This window comes from Pipra filicauda, unplaced genomic scaffold, assembly GCF_003945595.2.
Source record: "Pipra filicauda isolate LSUMZ 115617 unplaced genomic scaffold, ASM394559v2 scaffold4_size7858003_pilon, whole genome shotgun sequence".
Taxonomy (NCBI): Eukaryota; Metazoa; Chordata; class Aves; order Passeriformes; family Pipridae; genus Pipra; species Pipra filicauda.
The window spans coordinates 2,649,223-2,674,158 of NW_024104643.1; the positions used below are offsets into that span (position 1 = coordinate 2,649,223).

The window sequence follows — 24,936 nt, forward strand, 5'->3', positions numbered from 1 at the left end:
AGTAAGAGGGTTTTATAACCTTATCGCTTTGGAATTGTTTTTTTACTAAGTAAAATTTGCACAACCTGTGTGATAAAGAAGCTGTTAATTTTCTGAACTTACATTCCCCCATTTTACTCCATTAAATATAGAGAGAACATAAAAGACATCCCACAGAGTTAGTTTTTCCTGTCCTTTCATCACAGTGGTGTAAGATGAGTGCAGTGCTGACAATGTAAATGGTGGCAGATAAGGTACTTCTGTGCTGAGGATGGGTGTAGGAATAGTTGTGCTTTCGGAAGAATTTGTAATGGGAAAGCTGGAAACTCATTTTCGCTTAGGAAGCCTGCAAAGTGTCTTCTCAAGAAGGCACTTTTTTTCCCCCCTTCTGCAGCCCAGAGGGGGTTGCAGAGAGCTGTGTTATCTCTCTCTCTCTCTGCTATGCTGGAGAAAGAAAACCCTAATAGACATGTACAGAGGCTTTGGGAAGGTGGGGGAAAAACAAAGAGGATACTAAAGGCCCTGGAGAGGGTGGGAACTTGCCTCTTCTCCCTGGGGCCTGGTGCTTCAATAGCAGTGTCAGGTATTTTTAAGATTCTCGTGTTCTGGCCTTCTAAATAAACTTTTGAACTCTTTCCACTGCCCTGGTATTTCTGGGGATACCTGCATATATTACTTTACAACGGGAGATGTCGGGAGACTACACAAGAAGTTAAAAGTTGTCTTCTCCAGCATATTTCCAGTATGTGATGTGGATAAACAACTCCAGCTGTAGGATTCATCTCACCCACTGTAAATCACTCAGTATGCCTTCACACACATCAGAAAGGAAAAAAGCCACGTCCCACCTACCTTCACTATCAAAATATTTAAATTAGGTCAGAGAAGCAGAGTCCTACAAGTGGTTATTTTTTGTCACTGCTTAAACATTAAACTTCAATATAGATGTTCACCCTCGAGGTATCTAAAATCATGCTGAACTCCCCTGTGAAGTTATCATCTTGCATCACAGACATCTCTCAAAACTCTCCATATATGTAAGAAACCCTTGTAGGTTTGCAATAGCTTCAGAGCAGGGAATTGGTTCTCCAGAGAGTGCCTCGTTTTGCCCTACCATCCTCATTTATAACTACAAGGAAAAATACATTACTACATTATTAAAGGCTGAAAAATGCACGATACAGCAAGCATTCACCTTCTGCCTTGCCACCAGTTTGCTGTCTTTTATGCAGTTCCGCCAGTTTTCACTGAGAGAGACAAAATAGAAACACCCCATTAAAACTTCCTACTTCTAGTCCTGATCAATATCCTTTAATTATCAGAATAAATACAAGAGACTTCTTCATATTCAGATGGAACTTTCTGTGGATCAGTTTCTGTCTGTTGCCTCTTGTCCCATCACTTAGCACCATTAGAAGAGCCTGGCTCCATCCTCTTGCCATCCTCCCTTCAGATACTTATAGACATTGATGAGGTTCCCTTTTGGTCATCTCTTCTCAAGGTTGAACAGGCCCAACCCCCTCAGCCTGTCCTCATTAGAGAGATGCTCCAGAACCTCAACTCATAACAGCTGTACATCTGGATCCAAGAGTCCAGGTAGACAACATCAGATAGCTACATGAGAAGCCTCATTTTACTGGGCATTTACTAGACAAAATCCATCTGTAATTAACTGAAGCTCTGCAAAAGTCCTCTACCTCCATTTCTATCTAACATAAAAAAATCCCTTAGCTTGCAAATAAATTAGTGTATCTCCTTTAACCCAGATTTTTTTTTTTAATATTTTTTTTACTTTAGAAAAAGTATTTAGACATGGGAACAGAAGTTCTGGACAGCTGGGCCCAGAGTTTGGATTTTTTGGGTCTTCGGTTCCTCTAGAAACACGGTCGCTGGTTTCTTTCTTTCTGCATGCAAGGCTTTTTACTGTTTTCCTGAAACTAATTTTGGTAATAGGAATTTTTTTAAAACTGCTTAACTGTACCAATTAGCTTGTTACAGTTTTTAAAATCCTGTGCTATTGTATCAGCTTTGTGAAAGCATGAAAATCATCATGAATTCTCTTATACCCAGTTTTAAAATCGTGCCTAACTGAAAAAGTGTGCAAAACCTAAAACCCATCAATACATGAAGTATATTTGAAATAAAATAATCAATACAGTATTAGTCAATTATGAATTATTTTTAAAAATATAAATTGGTTTATATCATCTCATTATCTCAGCATTGCATGTAGTATGCTATAACAAAAAAAGTTACTTAATCAAAACTGCACACTGCCAAATAGAAGTGGCAGAAAGAAAACAAAATACAGTGAATATTTTGGGTTACAGCAAACTCTGACATCTTAGAAAAACAGAGCAGTATAGGCATGTTCTGACATAACAGGCACTATTTGTTCAGCTGGAACTGAAAAGACTGCAAGAAAACTGAGATATGAACTCCGTACATGTGCCCTGGACTTTTACAGGACACGAGAAAACATTCTCCCTATAAGTGCTAATGAAAAAGCACAAAATGTGAAATTCTAGTCTCACATTATTAAAAGTGTAATTTTAAATAAGGTTTTTTTCTTTTAACAATAAGACTAAATTAAAATATAGTGATTTAGTGTGTGGGATTTTTGAGGGCATTTTCCCCCTACTCTCCAAACAGTAGAAGACTAGAATACATTAACAGAGCAAGACATAACTATCATTTGTTATGGGCAAAATATAGTTACAAGGAAGCAGCAAAACAGTGGCATGGAAGCATAGGACAATAAACCCATCTACAGACTCATAAATACATAAACCATAACTTCCTGATTCCCTGCAAGAATAGGATTTCTATTTTAACAAATGCAGCAGATTCAGAAGCTGCTGAGAAAAATCCAACAAAATGGAAACATTTACAAAAAAATTCAGTACTTTCAAGATTAGTCTTTTGGAAGGCACATCATTAAACCTTAGAATTTAGAGCCTTATTTTTCATGTGACCACCCTGAAATTCAAGAAAATGCACTGCTAATCTTTGGGTTTATTTGTTCTTTATGATACGTTTTATCAACTACCTTTTTTTGTCCCATTAGGATTAAAACCACAAGACCTGATGATCTTCCAGACACCTTCAACATATCTACAAAAAAAGAAAATTCTTACCAAACACACAAAGATTAAAGTAGCACTTGCAGCAGTTAAGATCTTTTTGTTATTTATAACAAAAAGTTCCAGCAAGTCAATTCCTGATAGTTCTTTAAGGTTAGAAAGTTTTCTCCCTGAGCAAAAGACAGTCAGAATTCATGAAAACTATCAGGGCAGGTTTTATCACTTGAACATTATAGAATATAAGTAGTACTCTAGTCTGCTGTAAGCAATCCTATGAAGCTGTAAAAATGCAAGAATTTTTTCTCCAACCACAACACTGTGCCTCATGCTTTAAAATTAGAGCAGGCATGCAATTTCTTTTATCCAATAAAGCTACAGGGTAATTTTCCAGAAGAAGAATGAATTTGGAATCTTATTGCAAAGACTTCCAATTAAAAATCAGCAATTAAAGGAAGATGGCCTCAGGCACTCAAGTCTCTAAAAGTGCTTGTCAGAGAATTGTGTCAGCCCTAATGAAAGCAATTAGTAACTGAAGGTTTTAGACTACTACTTCTGTGTACAAAAAGACTGTTGCAAAGGTTTTGAGACAACAGCTCAGGACAGAAGCAGGACAGTATTTTATTGACATTCTGAAGTCAGGCTTTATTAGGGTAACCGATAGTCTATGGTTACTACTCCTAGTGGGCAATTAACATTATTTTGTGACCAAAAAAATATGCCGAACTTCAAGCTGTTTAATCTGAACACTATCATAAATAAAAATCTAAGCAAGTTGGGACACTTATGAAGGAAATATGAGCTTCAGGATAAAAGCCTCACAATTTGACAGCCATAATACAGGCCACCATTGAGTTGCGTTGACTGTCCAGCCATTATAACGTAGTCAAGGACTTTAAATCAAAGTTGGACACCTTCTTAGATTTGGTTTAAGCTGATGTTATGTTAGCACAAGAAAGAATTTCACAGTAGATCAACATTTGCAACCCAAAACATGTAGTGGCATTGGCAAACATAAGTTTCTATTTTTAACTACAACTTTTTAAAATGTTTTTCATATTCATTTTGTACTCGTTTTCCTCATTCTGCAGCCAGTAAGTAAATTTGAGTTAAAACACAGAAAATCAGACCAGGCAGAGAGACTGGTAGTAGGATCAGCATTTCTAAATAACTGTTTCAAGACACATTTACATTAATGTTGATATAATTTTTTAATTTTTAAGGTTTTTTTTTTAAACATAACATAGCGGTCATTTCCATTCACGTGGGACTCCTATTCACAGCAGCACCTTCGCTAACACTGTCAGAATTGAAGTCAAAGGTAGCATGGACGCAGGGTCTCCTCTCTGCTCTCAACCCAAAAATACAAGGCTCATTTAGCTAAGGATGTAAAACATATTAACAAGATGCCAAAAGGTATGCTCTGTTACGATCCTATTTCATGGCAATTCCTCCCATAATGGAAAAAAACCCCAGTTTCTAGAAAATCCAAGCCAGGATCCTCATAAAGTTCACTTCAACAATTTACAGCTGTAAGAATTGTATTAAGCACCAAATCTCTATTTTGTTTTCTTGGCTACTGAAATTACAATACCCAAGAAAGTTATTTAAAAACATGTGGTGGAAAACGGATATTCCTCAGTGAACTCTGAATCAACTTCTACCTCCATGAGTACAAAAAGTTCGTATCTAGACAGAAAATCAAAGCAAGAAAAAGATGGGCATATGCAGAATCTCTAATCTAGTGTTGTTTATACATACATTTTCAAACATAGCTAAAGTTTGTATGGGATTTGCAAAATCTTTAGGAAGAACTAAATATGAAACTAATTCCATTGGAATTAATACAGACCATGAAATGGCCTACTAATTTTCTGAAAAGTACGGTCTAGAAAATGCAGTCAATTATACCGTGTCACCTCACAGCTAGAGAATATTTTGTAGAGTTGGTAATATCCTCTCCACATAAGACATGGTGTAAAGCTCAGGAAATATTGCAGACTACTGTAAGCCAATTTTGAGGAAAATCTTTCACTTACCGAAACAAAGAAATAAAATAATTACCATTAATATAGAAAGCGATGTTTAATGGAGATCCCCTTTTTAAAGTTTTTATTGGCTTACTTACTGTTATATGTAGGATATAGCTGGGTAGTTCCTCATACTATTAACATAAAAAAAATTAGTGTACACAAAGAAAGGATATCATTCCAAAACCAGAAGAACCACGTCACGTACATCCAGAATTTCGTAGCCAAATATATACCAAGAGGCAGTGCACTGTGCATGGAGTGATCAAAGAATGACCTGTAAAGTAGGAAAAATGTCACATGGTATATTTCTACTTATAAAAAGTAAATCCTGAACTGCTGCTTTAGAAAAACAGTTCCTGTTTAAATATATACTACATGGGATATTGCAAAATACATTTTCCTCACTTTTCCCTTCAAAGTTCATGAGAATTTCCTTTTTTCAACCTGTCAAGAACTGGTCAATAAAGGCAGAATAAGTAAATACTCATGCTAAAACTACACTGTGAAAGCAGTTAGGAACCTGTGAGATTCCTAGCCACATGGACAGTGGCTGCAAACTATATTTACTTTTGAGATTCCAATGCTAAAGACATTTTGGAAACCCATACAATGAAAATGGCATGTTAAAACTACTTCAGTAAGAAAAAGAGATCATGGTGGTATCAGCCTTGAAATATTTTAGATTACTGAATATTTTGCTTCTGTTACAGTTGCCAACAAAAAAACCCCAGATTAAATCATTTCCCATATCACTATATTTGCCAAGTTCTAAGATAGAATGCTGCTACTTTAATTAAAAAAAAAAAGTGACTAGGTTACTCCACATACAAGAAAAAATTGCTATGAACCATAGGAAAAGCCACACTCTAAACAGGTAAACTCCCAAAAATAAAACTTCTTGTATTGTCTGTCTAAACATTGTTATATTAATCCACTCTGCTTTTTGTGCTGGTGGTGCTCTCAGGGCTGCCACAAACGTGTGCAGGGAGTAGGTTCCATTTTCCTTCTTTACTTCCTTGCAGTACCTCTCTCTAATAGAAGTTCCTTAGGTCTTTTGAAAAAACCCTATAAGGAATATGAGCTAACATGATGAGTAATTAGTGAATATACATTTGGACACACAGGAGTTACTCTGCACTAATCTTTCAGTGAGTTCTGTGCATTTTTGTGTGTGTGAAAGCAGGGAGAAAAACACAGCTAAGCAGATTAGCTAAAATTCAACAGGGAAAGAAAGCACTACTAGAACAACAGTAGAAGTTTAATTTAAACCTGGATTTTGTGAAAAACATTTCAAAAAGGATTTATACTAAATATTAAGCAAAGGATAAGAGAAAGTTATCCTTTCTCTTATGTTAGTAAGAGAAAGAAAATGTTAATCCTGAACATGTCAGGTAGGCCAAAAATATAAAACTTAACAAAACACAGATCTTCAGAGACAAAAAAATCTTATTGTGCCTTTCTGTAGGAGGCACAGTTGAGGATTTGCATTGCCAAATGATTTTTGTGGGAGGAAGTCAGCAAATTGCACAGCCTCAGAGATGACAAAAACACTAAACAGATCATCTCCAAGATCTTGCAAAAGCTTGATGACCCTCCATCTACCTTGTGGTATTAACTTCACTAAAATCTTTTTTCACTAAAATCTTCTGAACTTGGTTTAAGCAAGAGATATATTTTCCTCTTGATACAGGAAGGAAAGAGAACCAAGTGATTCTAATAAACATGACATCCAATGCCAGAAAAGCAGAATGTTCTAAGCACGGAGGTACAAAAAGGGCTCCTATCCGTGCTACGTGTGATAAAAAAAAGCAAAGGATAGATGAAGTATTCTACAGATCTTGAAAATCCACTGGAACATGGCTATATGTGCATGTGTGTGCACATATATCTGTAGGTGCATTTACATATATTTAAAGTAATCATAATCATAACTAAAACTCTTTATGATCGGTAACAAAATGTACAAAAAACACTATTGGAAAGTAGCCACCCCTTTCCACAAAAACAGAAGTTACAAAATCTGACTCTGACTTAATTTCTCTCTTTAGATGTCTTTGGGTATTTAAATTCTTAACTAGCAAAAAAGTTGTAATAGTACACTTGCACATTATCTTTCTTCTATTACTTTGCAGTAACTTTCCCAGTGACTGCTTTCTGCAAAATTCATACTGATAACTCTTTGCAGACAGACATTCAGCACCCTCCTCTGGATAATGACTGAATTTCTGTTCTGCTGTTAGCTTCTGTTAGCTCAGTGGTATTCACCAAAGGTAATTCCATATGTTTTGCAAGACAACAGAGCATCACACGAGCTAAAGTTGCACAAGATCTTTCCCAGAAATAGTAATAAAAAACAATTCCAACAGGTAGAAATTTAAGACTATCAAGTAAAAATGCCAGCAAAATACATGCACACTAAACAGACAGTGTCCTGGTAAAACACTTACTTGGAAAGGAACTGCACCATAGCCCAAACGCCACCATACATCAGCCCTTTAATGAGCCAAGAATCAATGTCTAGGTCTGCTATAAACCCAACCAGCCAAATAACTAGGAAAGGAGTTCCCAGCATAACCTTCTGACGGAATTCCTACATAGAAACAAATACCAGTAAGTAACTCTATTTTTAGGAACAGACTATTATAATATTTTCTAATAAACAGGACAGTCACAAAAACTTAAATTTTCAGGAAGCTTGACATTGGGGAATGAATCTTCATAAATTTTTCATTTCTTGTATTTACATATCTTTAAAGAATTTGCAAGGAAAATAAGCCTTCCTAGAATTTTATAACAAATCAGTAACTTTGTTCTTTTAGAACTGCCTTCTAAAGATTTCGCTGTTAATGCAGAATCAAGGTAACATTAGGGTTTTTTTAAGAGTCTGTCAATGTATAAACTGCTACACAGCACACAGCAATCTCAGTGAACTCTAAAGACTACACTTGTATAAGTAATAAAGTCATACTGAAGCACTATGAAGAGAGGACCTTTTTTTGTCTTATACTATATGGGTACAACTCCTGATGAGGGCAGAGAACTCTTTCCAGATATTCAAAGCACAGTGATAATGCACATGTACACACAATGCAATGTACAAATCACTTCAGGTCAATAATCACTGCATTGTTATAGTTCCACAGGGTTAAAGCACAGGCTGTAGCCAGTACTTCAAGCACCTTGATGCAATATATCTTTAAATCAAGAAGTTATAACAAATCAGTATTAGTAAAACTTAATATCCAGCACAACACTCTACCTGAGTGTTGTGATGAATACTAAGAAAACGTTACCTCTGTAGAAGTCACCAAACAATAGGCAGGAGAGCAGTTCTTCATGCTAAAGCAGTGTATTACCCCTTACACCCTCATTTCCTGCCTCCTCCTATCTGCAGTATTAAGTAATAACCTGAGAAGCAAAAGGCCTCCACATTAGAGATTCATATATTACATCATATTACCAAGACTGACTGCTTCTTTCATTCAAGACAAAGTAATACATAATTAGAGAGGAGATCAGAGTTCAGGATACCCAAAATGCTTCTTTCCTCAGCAACTTGACAGTCAGTTGTGGAAAGTTCTGGCTAACTCCAAAAACACCAAATCACTTCGTGCTTTCCTAGTATTTGGTTAGCGTAAAACTAAAGGTGTGTGGAGGCTTAGGGGTTTTTTTCCACCTGCCTTGAATAAAGCACATTTTTCTTCTTTTGTAATTACTTTTGTCATGACAAAAAGACATTTCTTAAAGCTGAAATGTGGGGAAAACACAGTCCTGAACTGCTTCCCTTAAACAAACACACGTCTCCAAACCAAAAGCAGCAGTAAGACTGATCTATGTGTTACACTACTACTTACCTTATCAGCTTTTAGTTTTCTCAGAAAGGATGGACTGTCATATCCCTTTGCCTGCCTTGCTTCTTGTAGGTGATTGATCATCCAAACGTTCTTCCTCTGTTTTGCGAGATCAAGTGGTGATTCTCCCTGTCAAGGGTTTAAAAGTGGGAAACATCCAATTTAAAAAGAAAATGCATTCAGAGCACTTTTGAAACAGAAGATTGGCTGGTAAAAAATAATACATTTTAAATCAGTTTAAGATACAATCTGGCATACTTGACACCAAACATCATTCATTCCTTTTGGTTTTTTTCCACTCTCTCATAACTACACATGCGTGGACAAGTTGAATATTAAATGTGTGATCCTCACCAGATGTATGTCCTTACATAGCAGTAATTGTTGCCTTTGGCATAACACATCTATGTTTCACTATTCTACACACAGTCTACTAGTCCGTAAATGAAAGACTGTGCTTCCCCCTCAGCAATTGACAGGCAGCAGAAATCAAGCAAAGAATAAGAACTTGTGACCCACTGGATCATGGTAACTCTCCCAAGTCTAAAGCCTCACTTCCCAATTAATTCTCTGCCTTTTTGGCAGATTGACGTCACTTGCATTATGGAACACTTCTGTAAGGATTTTTTTCCCCACAAGCTTCATGTTCCTATGTTCATCTCAGTTACTGAAGTCCCAGGAAGAAAACAGAAAAGAATAAACTGATTGCTCATGTCCAACTATTTTCAAAACTCTGAGCTTTTATGCTGAGCTTGGGCTTCATGGACTTTAGGTGCTAAGCCAGCAATGGTCCATGTTTCTTCTTCCATACTTTCAGAGAGGACTGACAGATGAAGCAAAAGAGAAACACAGAGAGAGATACAGGGGCCAAAGGTGCCTACCAGACTGACTTGATTTTATTGTTTTTTAAACATTTAGCAAGAGAGCTAAATGAAAGTTATTGACTGAACCTAAAATTATAGAGGAGGCAAGAGACAACCAATTGCAGGTACCTCCAGCTTCAGTTTTGCATTTGACTCTTCCTCTCTTCTACTGGAGTTAACTCCCCTCCTAAACAAACCATTCATGGAGGCTTGAAAAATGGCTGAATCCTCCATCGCTCGGCCCCCTCCTAAAAAAAAAGTACAGACAGGTACCAGAAACTGAAATTACCCAGAAAGGGCAATAATTACTATAGACAGAAGCGATTTCAAAGATTAAAAACTACAGTTAAGACAATAGGAATTGAATACTTAACTGTCATTTTTGCCTTTGAAATCTTGCTCCACATCTTTAGGAGAGTAAATAGCACAGTCTACAGATTATGAAGTGAAGATTTTTGCTACTTAACAGGACCTTGCGCTTCTTCTGTGCGAGAAGTTCAACTAACAAAATCAGTTAAAAAAGAATAACCTTTTGACTTAATGTGGCTTCAAAGTTATTTAGCCAGATGTTTAAAAGACAGATTAAGTTAACTCCATCCTCAACAGAAATGCCTGAAATCAAACTATGGTGCCTGCTTCATCACAAGTTTAATAGCTAATATACGGGAAACTCCAGAGATGCTGTTGTTTTGATATCACCTTATATATCCAGACTGTAAAGATTACCTGTGGACAAGCAATCCCCTCTGGGAGTTGATCTCCCAAGTAAATCCTGAAGTTGTCTTGGGGTCCAGCTGAGCATCCCTTCCACTAGAGGGCCATGAGACACCTAGGAACTGCCTAGATAAAAAAATTGAGGGAGCTTTAAAGAAGTCTTTGACTACACTGGCCATTTTAATACTCTAGTACTTTCCTTGTATTTACAGTGGATGGTTGCCTTGCTTAGACAGAAAACAAAACAAAAAAAAAAAATCATATGTAGGGGAACCTAATCTAGTAACACACTTAAGTTTGCCAGCAAGCCATAAGGCTTCAATAGTATATATTTGAAGTATTTCAGATTATTCTTTCTATCTAAGAGTCATTACCATAGTGAACTTTACATGTAGACTTCCATGGACAAGCCTAAGATACACTGCATAATCAAGAAACTACATCTAAAGTTCAATAAATGATTCATTAACAGATTTAAAAAAAAAAAAAAATCTCCCTTAAACCATAAGAGCTCTTTCAGATCTCTATCTCTCTCTAGTAAAAAAAGGAGCTTCTGCTTATATTAAAATAAGATTTACAAACTTCTATCAAGCCCCCTGTGAGAACACAAATCCCTGGCAAATCCTGTCCTCATCTGCTCAATCTGTCTGCTGGTATAAGATAATTTCCTTAACAAAAAATTCAACCAAATAAAAAAATCCCACTCTACTTTGATTACTGGAAAGCAGCTTCCAACTCGAACATTAATCTAGTTCTCAAAAAGGAAAAAAAAATATCTTACTACCAAAAGGAAAGTATTATTTGCTTATACAGCATAATACAAAGAGGGTAAATACACAAACAGGACAAACGCATTCCTTGTATCAAGCTTCGCTCTAGAATTAAAATGCTATTGTTCAAATACTTCACAAACTTCATGCAAAGTAAATAACACCTTACTGAGATGACTGGTCCCAATCTTGTGCAAGCCTAGGCAGCCAGCAGCACGTGCCTTTCTAACACAGACTGCCTAGCACTGATAACAACAGAGCTCACTTCTAATATTTCAATCACTTCATAATTTGAAAAAGATGAATGGTTTTCAGCCAATGTATTTCCTTAACCTTAGCTGTCTTACCACCATTCTTGGTCAATTCTGTGGGCTATCTGAGGAAAGGACTTCACTAGAGAGTGCTACAGAAATCTGGAAGTGACTGCATCAGAAAGGAGCCTTTCACAGTTCCTTTTATTTCTGAGGGAACACAACACAGACATTTTAACAACTGGGTTTTGGTTCAAAGAAAACTTTTTTGCTGAACAGTCAAAGGAGGGTCACAAAACTGAGTTTCTATATACCTATAAACATCAACCAAATTTTATATTTATTACCACTTAAATCAGCATCTCTTATAAAACCACTGGCTGGATGGCAAAACTGCCTCTGCTTTCATGATTTGATCCTCAAGAAACCTAAATTCCACTGCAGAAGATAGGCAGTGGTCAAACAAATCAGGTACATGTCTTCTGGCATGACTGGAAAGATCATGATCCAGCAGGTTCAAAAATGTATTCTACTGACTGCTGCTGTCTGTCAATAAAGAAGGTAAGACTATGAACTGCTTCAGGTTAGCAGATACTTTTTCACTTGGCCAAGCACAGAAATTTCTGTTACAGATTTCATAAGAGTCCAGAAATGTAAGTAAGGTGATGATTTTAAAACTCTAATCACACTAATCAGTCTGTCAGAAGAATCAGTATGACACATTGACTTTTTTTCCCACAAAAATATCTTAATTTTTTACCGTTAGGTGGCATAGGAAAAAAGCCTTTCAACACAAGAAGCGAGCCTAGAAGCATAATTCATCCACACAACTGACCTTACAGACCAGGAATAATTATTATTTATTCATACCACTGCATGCAAGAGGCTAGCTGATTTGTTTCAAACATGTGAAAAGCCATGTGATTCCTTCTAATGAGTTTTCATTCATGATCATGAGTATTTCTGATATTTTAAAGTGCATTTAGGACCTAGAAGCTACTAACAAAATTTGACTGCACCCTTAAAAGGCTGTTCCGTGTTCTTAAAGAAAATTGGTGTATATGTTAGTTTTTTGCATATTTCTACCACTTGTGGCCTAGTAAAATAGGCCTTGGCCATTTTAATCGGTAGGAAAAATGGCAAAAGGTCAAAAAAATTTATTTAAGTATTTAATATTTTATAAATGTAGATTTATAGCTCTGTTTTCAAGTGTAACCACTCCATCTGTAACACTCTTTAAGTGGAAAATACGAATGTTTGAAGAGAAATTGAGTAGAGAAATTTTTTTCTAAAAGTGAATTCTTCTCCAACACCACAGAAGAAAACAGCTTAGGTAGCAAAATGCATCTGATTTGATATATAGAATATCCAGAGGCAATGGATAAAACCACATTCAAAAGGTACAACTTCCAAGGCTGGAGAAGCCTTATAGACTCCAAGTCTATAGTAGAAATTCTAACAGCTGTCTTGCTGGTCTAACATACACAAGAGATGGGCTCTGTTAATGCAGAATCTAGCTTCATTGTTAAGAAGTTCTGGTAATCAGGCAACTTAGAGTTCAGATGCAAAAAAAAAAAAGAGTCCGTTTTCTTATTTTACTTCTACTGGTATTTTCAGGCCTCCAACTTCCTTACTGACACTTGGTGATAGACTAGAGCATTCGCCAGCTCTCTGGAAGAGAACAGAGATGTTGTCTCACATCTCAGTCCAAAAAACAGTCACCTCAGAAGTTCACTAGAAGAAAGTCAGTCAGGTTTCCAATTTTGCATCCAAATGCACAGGTCTTCATACATGCAGTCTAATTGCACACCTCACTCCCATATATTTACACATAATCATTGATACATTATTTTAAAGTGCAGATCTAGTGGTTATGTGTCACTTTTAGGAAAAACTGATTTCCAAATGACATATTAGTGGCATTGCTTTTGCTCCATCTTCATGATCCCATCATACCCACAACAATAACTATTCTTGGGATTTATCATAGGTTCTGTTATTTCTGCCTCAAATCACTTACAATAAAAACAGACCAAGTGTTTACCTTAATATTTTGAGCATCAACATTAGCTCCAGCTTCTAACAGAAGACTAATAACTGTAGTATTTCCTGCTAGCACAGCCCAGTGCAATGCTGTGTTTTTGTGGTATTTGTCTCCAAGATTAACAGAAACATTAAATGTAAGTAGTAATCGCGTTGGATCCACACTAGAAAAGAAAATTCTTGTTAGATCTACAGAAGATGAACTCAAATACATACCAGCTTACTGTTCATGCATTCAATTTCTTCAAAGATCATCGATCAGGTACACTATACAATAGCAAAGTGACATTGCTGCTGATTATGAATGGCCCAAATTCTCTTCCCTCCAAAGAGTAACCACAATTGTCTTGACTTATAAAGGAGGTCAGTAAGACAGTTTGTTCTGGGATGTCACGAAACACATTTGCTATACAATTCTGGTTTTGTGTTTACCAAAATCTAACACTACTAACAAATTTGTAGAAAAGGCAAATGATCGTATACTTAGACAACCGAAGTTCAAACCATGTTATATTTCCACTTCACAATTCATAAGATGAAAAGAAAAACAGGATGATAAGCTTGGTAATGGCAGGTATTGGTAAAAGCTAGTCTACCAACAATCAATAGAGACACGTCCTTTCAAACAGGAATTTAATTAAAACGAATTTGCTCTTTGGAGAAGTGTTATTCTTCACCAACTTTTTCCAATCATCTCCACAGGAAGATGTGGATTACTGAGTACTTCTTCATAATGTCTTCTCTCTTTAATAAGTCATTCTACTGGGTCTGTACTGAAATCCAGTTAATCTCCTCCAAAGTAGCTCCTATGGCACTGTGCTTTGGATTTGTGACCAAAACAGTGTTGATAACACACCAGTGTTTTAGCTATTCCTGAGCAGTGCTTACAGGTTGGGGGTGAACAAGCAGTTGGGAGGGAACACTGGGACAGCCGACCCCACTGCCAAAAGGAAATTTCAGACCATATAATGTGCTCAGCAATAAAAGATGAGGGAAAGAAGGAGGAAGCAGGGGATATTAAGAATTAGAGTATCTGCCCTGGCAAGTAACCGTTACAGGTAACCTGGAAATGGCTAAACTTCTGCCTACCAATGGAAAGCAGTGAATGAATGCCTTATTTTGCTTATCTATTAAACTGTCTTCATTTCAACTCATGAGTTTTCTCACTTTTACCCTCATGATTCTCATCCCCATCCCACTTGGAGGGAGTGAGGAAGTGGCTGTGTGGGGCTGAGCTGCCAACTGGGATAAACTCACAATAAGCATAAATGAAGAAAGATAAAATGGCAACTGTGGAAAGAACACTGACTAATTAAACAACAACAGAAAAAAACCTTCCAAATAAAAATCAGAAACAGTCACTACTATATGCCACTTGGTTAACAATAAGAGAAAGTCAAAACTGCACATATTACCTATGTGTTCTGTAAGCTGCCCACATTAAAGGTGTCATTCCATTTTGATCCATCATATCTACATCCTAAAAAAAAGGAAAAGAAAAAAATGTTGCTGAGAAAAGTAAGCATACTCAAGATCCAGTAGATACAAGGTTTCCAATGATTAGTAGTATTTTAAGACAAACCATCTGAATTGCAGAAAAGTGGCAAGCTTTTAGCACATAATCAAATAGTACTTAAAAAAAATAAAAACAAACATTAACACCACCATTGCCAAAATATGACCATTCCAATCTATTTTGGAAACTAAGGAACACTCATACTGTATAAGACCGGTCATTTCTAAATTACTATTAATCTTCAACATAAAAGATATATGTAGATGGTGTATTATTGCATTCAAAAGCAGGAGAAAACTAAAATAATGCACCAATATTTAAAAAAAATACTTGATAAATTAATATAAATACCACCATCCTACATCCTACTAAATGATAGTTGCCTCTATTTTTCAAATTGCAAAGCAATTTTCCTTAGTTTCCTGAGTTCCAATGGTATTTATATATCTGGATATCAAGTTAATGGATGCCAGAGTTTAAACAAAAGCCATTAATAAAAATAACCTACTCAGAAATAAAACTGATCTACAATCAAGTGGTGACTAAATTGATGAGTGAAAATAAATAAATAAAACCATTATCACATTTAACAGAAGATAGCCACAGAACAACCAAACAGCACCACCCAGACAATTCTTTTAAATCCTTCAGAAAGGATTTAATATTTACAGCATTTTTATCTCTTTCCTCCCCTGCCTCACTAACATGGAAGTTGGCAATTCCTAAATACTCTGAGACAGATTAGACTCAAGCACATTTGGGTAAGATTCACAGACCAGCACTAACAAAATCACCCTAAGCTAACTTAATGCATCACCTGAAGAGTTTTCCTTAGAGGCAATAGAGATGTCAATATTTCCTATGCCACTCCCCTCAGTCCTTACTAGGAAAAATTAGATTGAAAGTGTTTCAATAAAGTCTTTTGCTAGAGACTCCTGACAGAAACCCAGAAAATTAATTATGTTGCCTTGTATCACCCCCAGAACCTTCTTCCTTGCTCCAGTAGTCTGCCAAATGTCCAGCACTCTGGGATCCCTGTTCATGCTGCCATTAGCCTCACCCAGGCAGTTGTTTTCCAGAAAATCCAACTTAGTTCTTCCAAATAATTGCTTTTAAAACATCTCTAGCCTGCAGATAACTTTATATTTCTGAGTTTTTACTCTGTTGCCTAATTTAAAAAAAAAAAAAAGGAAATTTAAAATCCACAATTGATAGAGACGAAAGAGAACTGTTACTTGATTGCACTGTTTGTTCAGAAAAGAGTTACATGGTTTGAGACCAGAATCCAATTTTGTTTGTTCACAGTATTTGTACAGATTAGATCCTTTCGAGCCTACTAAGACTGCACAACTGCTGGAACTCTCTTTAACCTCCTGTGGTTGAGGTAACGAAGGAAATTAGAACCACAGCCCAACCTCAAGTTCGTTCACTCTTGAGAAGCACTACTTTGATTCACAGGTCACATTGTGTAAACAACATACTTGGAAGACTGTACCAATTACTGTGACAGGAACAATCCCTCTTTCATCTTTAGATTTCATACAGAAAAGCGCTTCTTTGTGACAGTAGGGACCTGCCTGGGTGTAAGTAAAACAATGCCTTCAGTGATTCCCCTTGACAACTCAAAACTAAGTGACACTCAACTAAATAAAAAAAACAAAATCCATGAGCTCCAGACTATTCCCTACACATAATTTAACAAAGCAGGCTACAGCTATTACTTACATTAGGCTGCTATGTTGGCTGAGGCAGATCCCTTCTCAAAGGAACTTTAACAAGAGGCAAAGCAACTAAAATTGACTTGAGTACTATTGTATAGATGTAACAAAGATGATGTAGCTGTGCATAGCAGACACGTGCTCCAACAAACCTCTCATCATATATTCCTTGGTATTTCCAGTACCATAACCAGGCAACAAGTGAGACATTTTTAAAAGGAAGTTCTGTTCCTGCTTTTTGCCAAAGAAAAGGCTGAGGCAAAAAAGTAAACCTTCAGCAACTGGTACAAATTAAGGGATGGTTCTTCTATTCTAGTGTGCACCCAACAGGTGCACTTTAGAATGAATTTTTTCTTTAGCTCTTAATGACAGATCAGTGCTCATGGAGGGGTGTACCTGTGCTGTTAGGACATGGTACAAGAACTGCAAGAAACAAAGATTGCAACAATAAGTGACACAACGATCAAAAATTGCACATACTGCTGCCCTCTGTATGTGGTTCAAGTGTGAACTCTGTGGACTGCAACTGGCAAAATTTTCAGTTGTTTCTAAAGTACAACAACTCTTAATCCTAGGACACTAATAAAAGATCCCACAAAAAGCCTTTGGAGAGGCAAAAATACCAGGGAGAAAGCTTTCTTCATGAAAAGGAACTATTCTGCTGCTTAATACTACTTTCTGAAAGCAATATATGTTTGACAAGGTAGGATTCTGAATAGCAGCTAGAGATCAGAGCAGCATTAGGCTTATGAGGACATTTAACAAGCAATAGTCAAACCAGTACTGTGATACAATACAGCCTCTTCAAAAGCACAGAAAGCATGAAGAGATTCCACTTAAAAGTACACTCAGTTGCACAGAAAGGAACCAGGAATTTCATCCTCTTTAGAACCATTACTGCTTATTTCACAAAACACAGACCTTCACAGAAAAGACTCATCGTATCCTTATTCAGAATCCTGTTCTCCATGAGGAAAAGATCTCTTTCCCATGGAATGCCCAGGAAAAGGGAAATGGGCTTTAAAAGCATATAGTAAAGAAGATTTATTAGAAAGGGAGATATGGTAAGTCTGGCAATATTTCTTAATTTAGGAAAGATGTGTGCTAGTTATTCAACAAAAGCAGAGATTTTGTAGAATTCCCATGGAATGAACCAAGTGCAGACCAACAAGCAAGGTAACACAGAGAACTAAACCAACCTCAATCTTTCAAACAAAAGCTCTGTTCTGTCCACTCCAGTCCATCAAACTCAGAGTCTTGATAATCATGAGGAAGAACACAGCTGGACTTATAATTTTGTAAAGTAGTGTGCTGTGAGTTGGGTCTAAATAAAACACCTGGTTTAATGGCTTGCACGCAGTGGAGAGGAGACTCGGTGTCAACAGAGGTAACAGTGCTTAGGAGCACTGCTTGTGGACTGCAGCACCGAAATAACCAAAACTGCTGGTACCAGAAAATTGCAACTCTGAGAATAAAAAATTACATACTTGATGAATAAGTGCCACTTAAACTATAAAAGTGATAGTTGAACTGTAAGTATGAAATAGTTAAACTATAATTTTAGAACTAGAATATTTCTTACAAAATGATTTTACCTGACTAGCAACTTTATAGTCACTCAATATCTGTGACTGAGGTAAGTTACCTCACACATGCCATAGGATGAGAACATATTATTCAACAATTTGACATACCACATCCATATCCTAACTTACTCCAGGTGAATGTTTGTGTATGCTAGGTCCTGATGTGCCTTTGGCATTTTAAGTAGTGCAAGCACAGTGTCAAGCAGTCAAACTGTACACTGAACTATTTTAAGTGCCTTCAAGTTCTTTTCAGTTTTTCTTTCCTGTATTTTTTTAAAAATAATGATCTTACCTAAACTTGAACTGTGCTACAGATTCTGTAACTTTATATCTGATTATATTTATATCATGTACTTGCCCCTGGCTTAATTTTGACCCAGGCAACCCACTGACAAAAACAACGTGAGTAAATTACGATACAGCCAGGTATCAGTCTCTCAGAATTCAGTAAGAGACATGACTAAATAAAAAGCAACAGCTATCAGCCACAGCTGCCTCTTAACCGAGTAATACTTGTTGGCATGAAAGCAGGTTCACTTCCAACTTAAGCCAGAGGGCATTTGACCAAGAGTTCTTCCCCTACACTACACTCCAGAAACTAGAGGACTGGACTCAAATCTCAGATTGGAAATTTTACCATTGGCTGCTGCAGCCCAGAAGAGAGTGAAGCAGCAAGACAGAAGCTCTGTTCCAGCTCTGCCTCAAAAAGGGACAAGAAGCAATTAGGATTTCTTAATCCACCTGTCAGTCCTCTACAAAGTTATGAAAGTTGGCTCTTCTCAGACCATACTCATCCACAAAGGCATCAGGACCGAACTAACAAAGCACAACAGCCTACAGTGACTTTTATTTGGACATTTATTTAGCTGTCATTTACCACACTGGTACTACAATTAGCTTCAGAACAAGGGCAAGCCTACTCTTTGCATGTAAGAGAACTTGGTCTCTATAAAGACAAAAGGTAAAAAAGTAGTAGTAGTTCAAGTTTCCAGATCCAAATCATGGCATCACAAAGAAGATGGGGAAAAAAATAGAGATTAATGGCCTCATACGTAGTAATTAAAGGAGGATTAAAAAATAGAATCATGTATTTCCCATAGCTTCTAGAGAAACCATGTAGTTTCTGTAGTTGTATGTAGTACAGCTAGAGAACTAGGAGTTTAGGGATTATTACAATGCTATTAATATATTTTAAACATACAAATCAATACATAATTTTAAAGCTGAACTTTCTGAAGTGCTATGAAAAACTACTGTGAAATTCAAACTTACATCACAGAAAGGATACAAAAATCACACTTGATAACATTTGAGGGATTTAATAAGAATCAGCCTTTTAAAAGCTATTGATAGCGAGAGCTGTTTCCACAATAACAGGTTTTAAATTTTAAGGCAATTTTTGTGTCTCTATGTATGTACTCATGTAAAGACACACAGCTTCTTTTGCACTGAAGTATTATAAGCTCGAATAAGTTGGGCAAATCTGTATATAAACAGGAGGACAAACAACATTTACAGGGAGATTTCATAATCAGAGTAGAACACTTTAAAGGCCATTAACACTTCACCAACGCTATGCTTTAAACAAGTTCGTACTTGTATAATATCAGCAAGATGTTTCTAGTAACATAAAACCCATATACAATTATATGTAATTTGTGAAGAAAATACAAAACTTGTTCCTCATGAAAACACGTTCCTCTCCAATCATTATTTCTCACAAAACAGCAATTATACAAAATAGGATCAGACTCTTGTTTTGCCTAGTTTACTCTCTATCATACACTAAATACTGTTTTACTAAACAGTTATCAGATACCAACTGAATACTGCATGGAGCAACAGCTTGGGGGTTTTCACAGGTACAGGCATAATTTTCCACAGCAAATTTAGTATTTGTTTTACACAGACCACACCCACTGATTTCATATTCTACGTGACTCACTGGATCGTATCTCACTTGGTATTTGAGAAAATATGCAGAATACAGAAGTGTGAACAGCATTAGTAGGACAGTCATAAGAGGAGGGCTTTGACTTTTCTGTATGGTTTACACAGTAAATCAAGTTTGTGCTTCAGGCACATACCTGCAGGTGAGTAAATCAACAAATTACAGTGCAGGATGAGTAGCAAAAACATGAACAAGTTTTTGAGCAGACAGAATGACAGATGGGACACAACAGGAACAGTAATGAATACACATTATATACACACTTTACAGCTCTAGCAGTAATATGAGGGTAGTAAGAAGGTTTGGAGTTGTTTGATTTCATTTCTATTTACACATGTAAGTAATTAGGAAAACAGCAATAAATTAAAAGTTGTTGACTGATGTGTCACTAGATTCTTTATCCATGTATAACTGATGATTCTGAGAAGAATTCTACAATACTTCCTATCATTGTCAGAGTTACAACTAAAGATTAAATTAATTAGAAATAAAGAATGGTAAAAGAATAACTGCTAGAATTTCCATATACTACACTTGACAAGTGTGAATTAAAGCCAAAGTACTCAGACCACTGTTAGAGGAAATTAATTTAGTAGGTGGCACATCAACACTGTAGTCTACAATAAAGGACATGGAATTAGTTTTATATTTATTCAGGTAAATATTTTGCATTTCCTGAATGTTTCAATTGTTTTCCTACTCTAAATCTGAGTAGAATCTATTTAAATATGATATTACTTAAAATTTACCTGTCCCTTTGCTATCAGGTAAGCAACAATCGAAGTATGTCCAAACTGGGCAGCCAAATGAATACAGCTACATCCTTCTCCATCAATTAGCGACGGATCTGCCCCATATTTCATCAGCTGTACAACCATGGATAAGTGACCCTGTCTAAACGTAACAAAACACAAAAAACAAACAACTGAATAACTATATACAGAAAAACTATTGAAATTTGAATACTGGAATACAACAAATATGTTTAGCAGTAATTACACTACCAGAGCTCCTGCACTTTAACTCATACTTTCAAAACAACAACTGTAATGATCTGATTCTCCAACAGAGCAAGCAAATTCATTTATATGAGCAAATTCTATGCAGACAATGCATTCATCACATGCCATTTGCTTAAGTGTACTGTACAGCAAAAAAGACAATTAACAAAAAACCCAACTTAATAGTTTAGATCTAGTCTACTGTAACTTCTTCCAACCCACCTTTGAAACGTGCTATTTTAAGAGATGTCAAATTGGCTAGCTACTCACTTTTTTGTGGGGCTTGTGGTTTACCTTTCTACTATTAAAAACTGTAGTGAAACAAAAAGTAGGAAAAAACAGGAAAACTGAAGGTCTACATTTCTTCCACACTATGTTAAAAGCTTAAGCATCTTTTTGCCATAATGAGCATGGGAATATCCTTCTTTTAGACACAATGCCTAACTGTCAGTACACAGTTCCTGAGATGAGCAAAAAGATCTCTTCTATTTGTCAGAAGCAGCTTCAGACAATGCTTCACAGAGCAACAGATTCCAGGTATAAATGAACACCAGGAAATTTAATCAAGCTTTTGTGCTGTCAACACAGAATCACAGAGTGTGATCTGTAACAAAAAGAAATATAGGTGCTAAAATCTTTAATGGAAGCTAACAAGCATTCCTCATCTTTAGTAAGCACATTCTTTTGATATACTGAATCTTCTAAAAGCTAATTTTCTAAGTCTCCTTTTGCCATCTACAGGTAAAAATATTAATATGGATAGTGTTTCTTTCCTGCCTATTTCTAGGTGGTTGTCTGAAGGAGCAGGACTGCTCAAAGGCTGTCTTCAATTCTTCTAGCCATTCATCATCTCTGACCATCTCGTACATAAGAAATCAGATTTTAAGTACATCTTAAAAAAAATAGAACGCTGCAAGGACAATGTCACAAAAAAATCATCCAAAGACCCATCTGCAGAAGTGTTGCTGAACTTCAGAAGACTTGACAAAAATAAGATCTCCAAAGTAAGAGTAAGCCAAGGTGCCTACAGACTCTGATTTTACTTGTTTTCCTATCAAAGCAATCATCTTCCTTTACATCAGAAAGCGATAAGACAAAAACTGAACATTATGCTGAAAGCTCCCTTAGCTCAAACATACCACATTCACAGTGAGCTCAGTTATCAGACTGAATTAATTCTAGTACAAAGTATTTCCAAAAATATAGTAATTTCATAAAACTATCAGTAGCAGATTACGTGTTAAGCAAAGAAACAGAGAAGAAAATTTCAGAAGACTTTTTCCCACCTTGTTGCCCAGTGAAGTGGGGTAGAATTTAAATCTCCTCCAAGTTGATCAACAATAGCACCCTTTGATATATAGTATCTGGAATAATACAAATAATAAACATTATTGCTTGTCTTGGTTAAATTGAAAGGACACACAGTAAGCATGTTTGATGTTACGCAAAACAGGCAGTTAAGAGACCAGAAGACCAGAACTTTTTCTTGTCTTCATATAACCTTCCTTTTGCCTTTCTTATATGGGTTGGGAGAGCAGGGATGCCTCCTACTGCATTTTAAACATGATGCTATTTCCTAGTTTGATTCTAATGTAAAACAGAATAATTGCTATATAAAGTAGTACAAACTGTGTTACCACAAAAGTATTTAATAAACTATTTCTTCTTAAATATTTAGGGTCTGTTGCATTAAATAGAACCCTGAATTACTGGTAAAGAATATGCTGCTAGAAGACGATAATTTTTAGAGCATTTAGATCACACTTAAGTTACACATTTGCCAAAGGACTAAGATTTGTACATACTTCTCAACTGTTATTAATCAAAGGAAAAAACCCATCCAAGTATTTTAAAAATATTTCAAAATGATGGGCTAGAAATTACTTTTCCCTCAAGAATATCAGTGCTGGTCACTTTTCAAACATCACCTCTTGATGTTTGAAGGCGCAAGGGCACAGGAGCAGGCAATTCCCAAATGTCAGAAGTCAAGCAGGTGAGGCAGAAGGCCAGCTTGGCTGAGCAGGGATCTTCTCTTGGAAATAAGGCAAAAAAGAAAGGTGTATGCCCAGTGGAAGCCAGGTCAAGTGATATGGGAAGAATTCAGAGATGCTGCTTGCTGCTGCAGGGAGAAAATTTGTGAGGCCAAAGCTCAACTGCTGAAGCTGGACAGAAATGTGGGGAACAATAAAGAGTTTTTTCAAATACAGTAATGGCAACGGGCAGTATAGAAATACTATTGGCCCATTACAGGATGAGGATGGTCACCTCACAAACAGGGACAGAGACAAGGCAGAGGTGTTTAATGCTTTATTTGCCTCTGCCTTCAACACAGAGGACAGACCAAGGGAGTCTCAGCATCCTGAGTTGGAGGACCATGACTGCAAGAATGATCAACTCGCAGCTGACCCTGAAATTGTGTGGAATCTGCTGCTCCAGCTGGATCCCTACAAATCTCTGGGGCCTGATGGGATTCGTCCCAGAATCCTCAAAGAGTTTTCTGATGTCATCGCAAAACCTCTCTCGATTTTTGAGCAGTATTGGGAATCTGGAGAGGTCCCAGTTGACAGGAAGCTGGAGAACGTTGTCCCAATTTTCAAGTAGAGCAAGGAGCAGGACCTCAGAAACTACAGGCCTGTCAGACTCACTTCAGTGCCTGGTAAAGTTATGGACAAGATTATTCTGGGAGGTATTGAAAAACGCTGCACTCCTGCCCTCAACAAGTTGTCCTTCAAATCCTCAGGTGCTGAGTTTCTGGCATGCCAAATTCCTCTAAGTGATTCAAGACATGGCAAGAAAAAAGTCAACAAATTGAACAACTTGAAAAACATTATTCTTAATTTTCTTTAATGCTTATTGATTCAGAGAGTGAAATTGCAAAAATAGCCCTTATAGGAACCTTTAGGAGCAGAAGAATGCATTAACTATACATGTCTACACTAAAAACATCTAAAGTAAAAGTTCTGTTATACGGTTGCTTTAGAGACATCAGACACAATCGAGTACTTCATCAGATTTGCCAAGGTAAAAACCTGTTTGTATGACAAAACAAGATCTGCTCTGATAAATGCAGGACAGTCCACTCCTCTGGCATCCAATACTAAAAGAACAAAACTTCAACATCTCTCTGCTAAAGTTAAGCTTTTGGATTTCTCCATGAGAACAACCAAATATTTTGTCAAAGTCTTGGTCCCATATAGGTGAAAACACAGAGTACATGTAAGCTAAAGAGATAATGTAGTTTTGTTAGAATGAAGTATCAGCTACCAACAAATGAATTTGAAAAAGACACTGAGAAACTATTTAGTCCCCCTTGGAAAGAAGTTCCAAAGGAAATCTTGTCCAGATAAAAAGACAGCACAGAGAAATTCACAGTCAAAGCTTGGATTCATTTCTCTGATGTGACAGCCGCTCATAGGGAGGTGAACACTAAACAGATTGCCTTCATTCAAACACTGGTCCTTGCAGAAACGCAGAATATGTTCAGATTCTGCTGAGCAGCAGAACCACACTGGTTAGTAGGTTTTATTTAGATGGAAGAACTTGCAGTTTGACAACTGGAAAAAGACAAGGCGACAATCTC

General features: G+C 36.6%; 1 protein-coding gene across 1 annotated transcript in view; it reads right to left on the bottom strand.

Moving 5' to 3' along the window:
• The window catches only part of ZDHHC17 (zinc finger DHHC-type palmitoyltransferase 17), a 69,075-nt gene that overhangs the window by 16,374 nt on the left and 27,765 nt on the right, over positions 1-24,936 (bottom strand). Inside the window, exons 4-10 of the mRNA XM_027747786.2 lie at positions 22,643-22,720; positions 21,105-21,249; positions 15,000-15,064; positions 13,586-13,748; positions 8,947-9,072; positions 7,540-7,682; positions 5,266-5,366 (exon numbers count right to left, since the gene is read on the bottom strand). Coding sequence (XP_027603587.1) covers positions 5,266-5,366; positions 7,540-7,682; positions 8,947-9,072; positions 13,586-13,748; positions 15,000-15,064; positions 21,105-21,249; positions 22,643-22,720 — 821 coding nt within the window. The remainder of the gene's footprint in view (positions 1-5,265; positions 5,367-7,539; positions 7,683-8,946; positions 9,073-13,585; positions 13,749-14,999; positions 15,065-21,104; positions 21,250-22,642; positions 22,721-24,936) is intronic.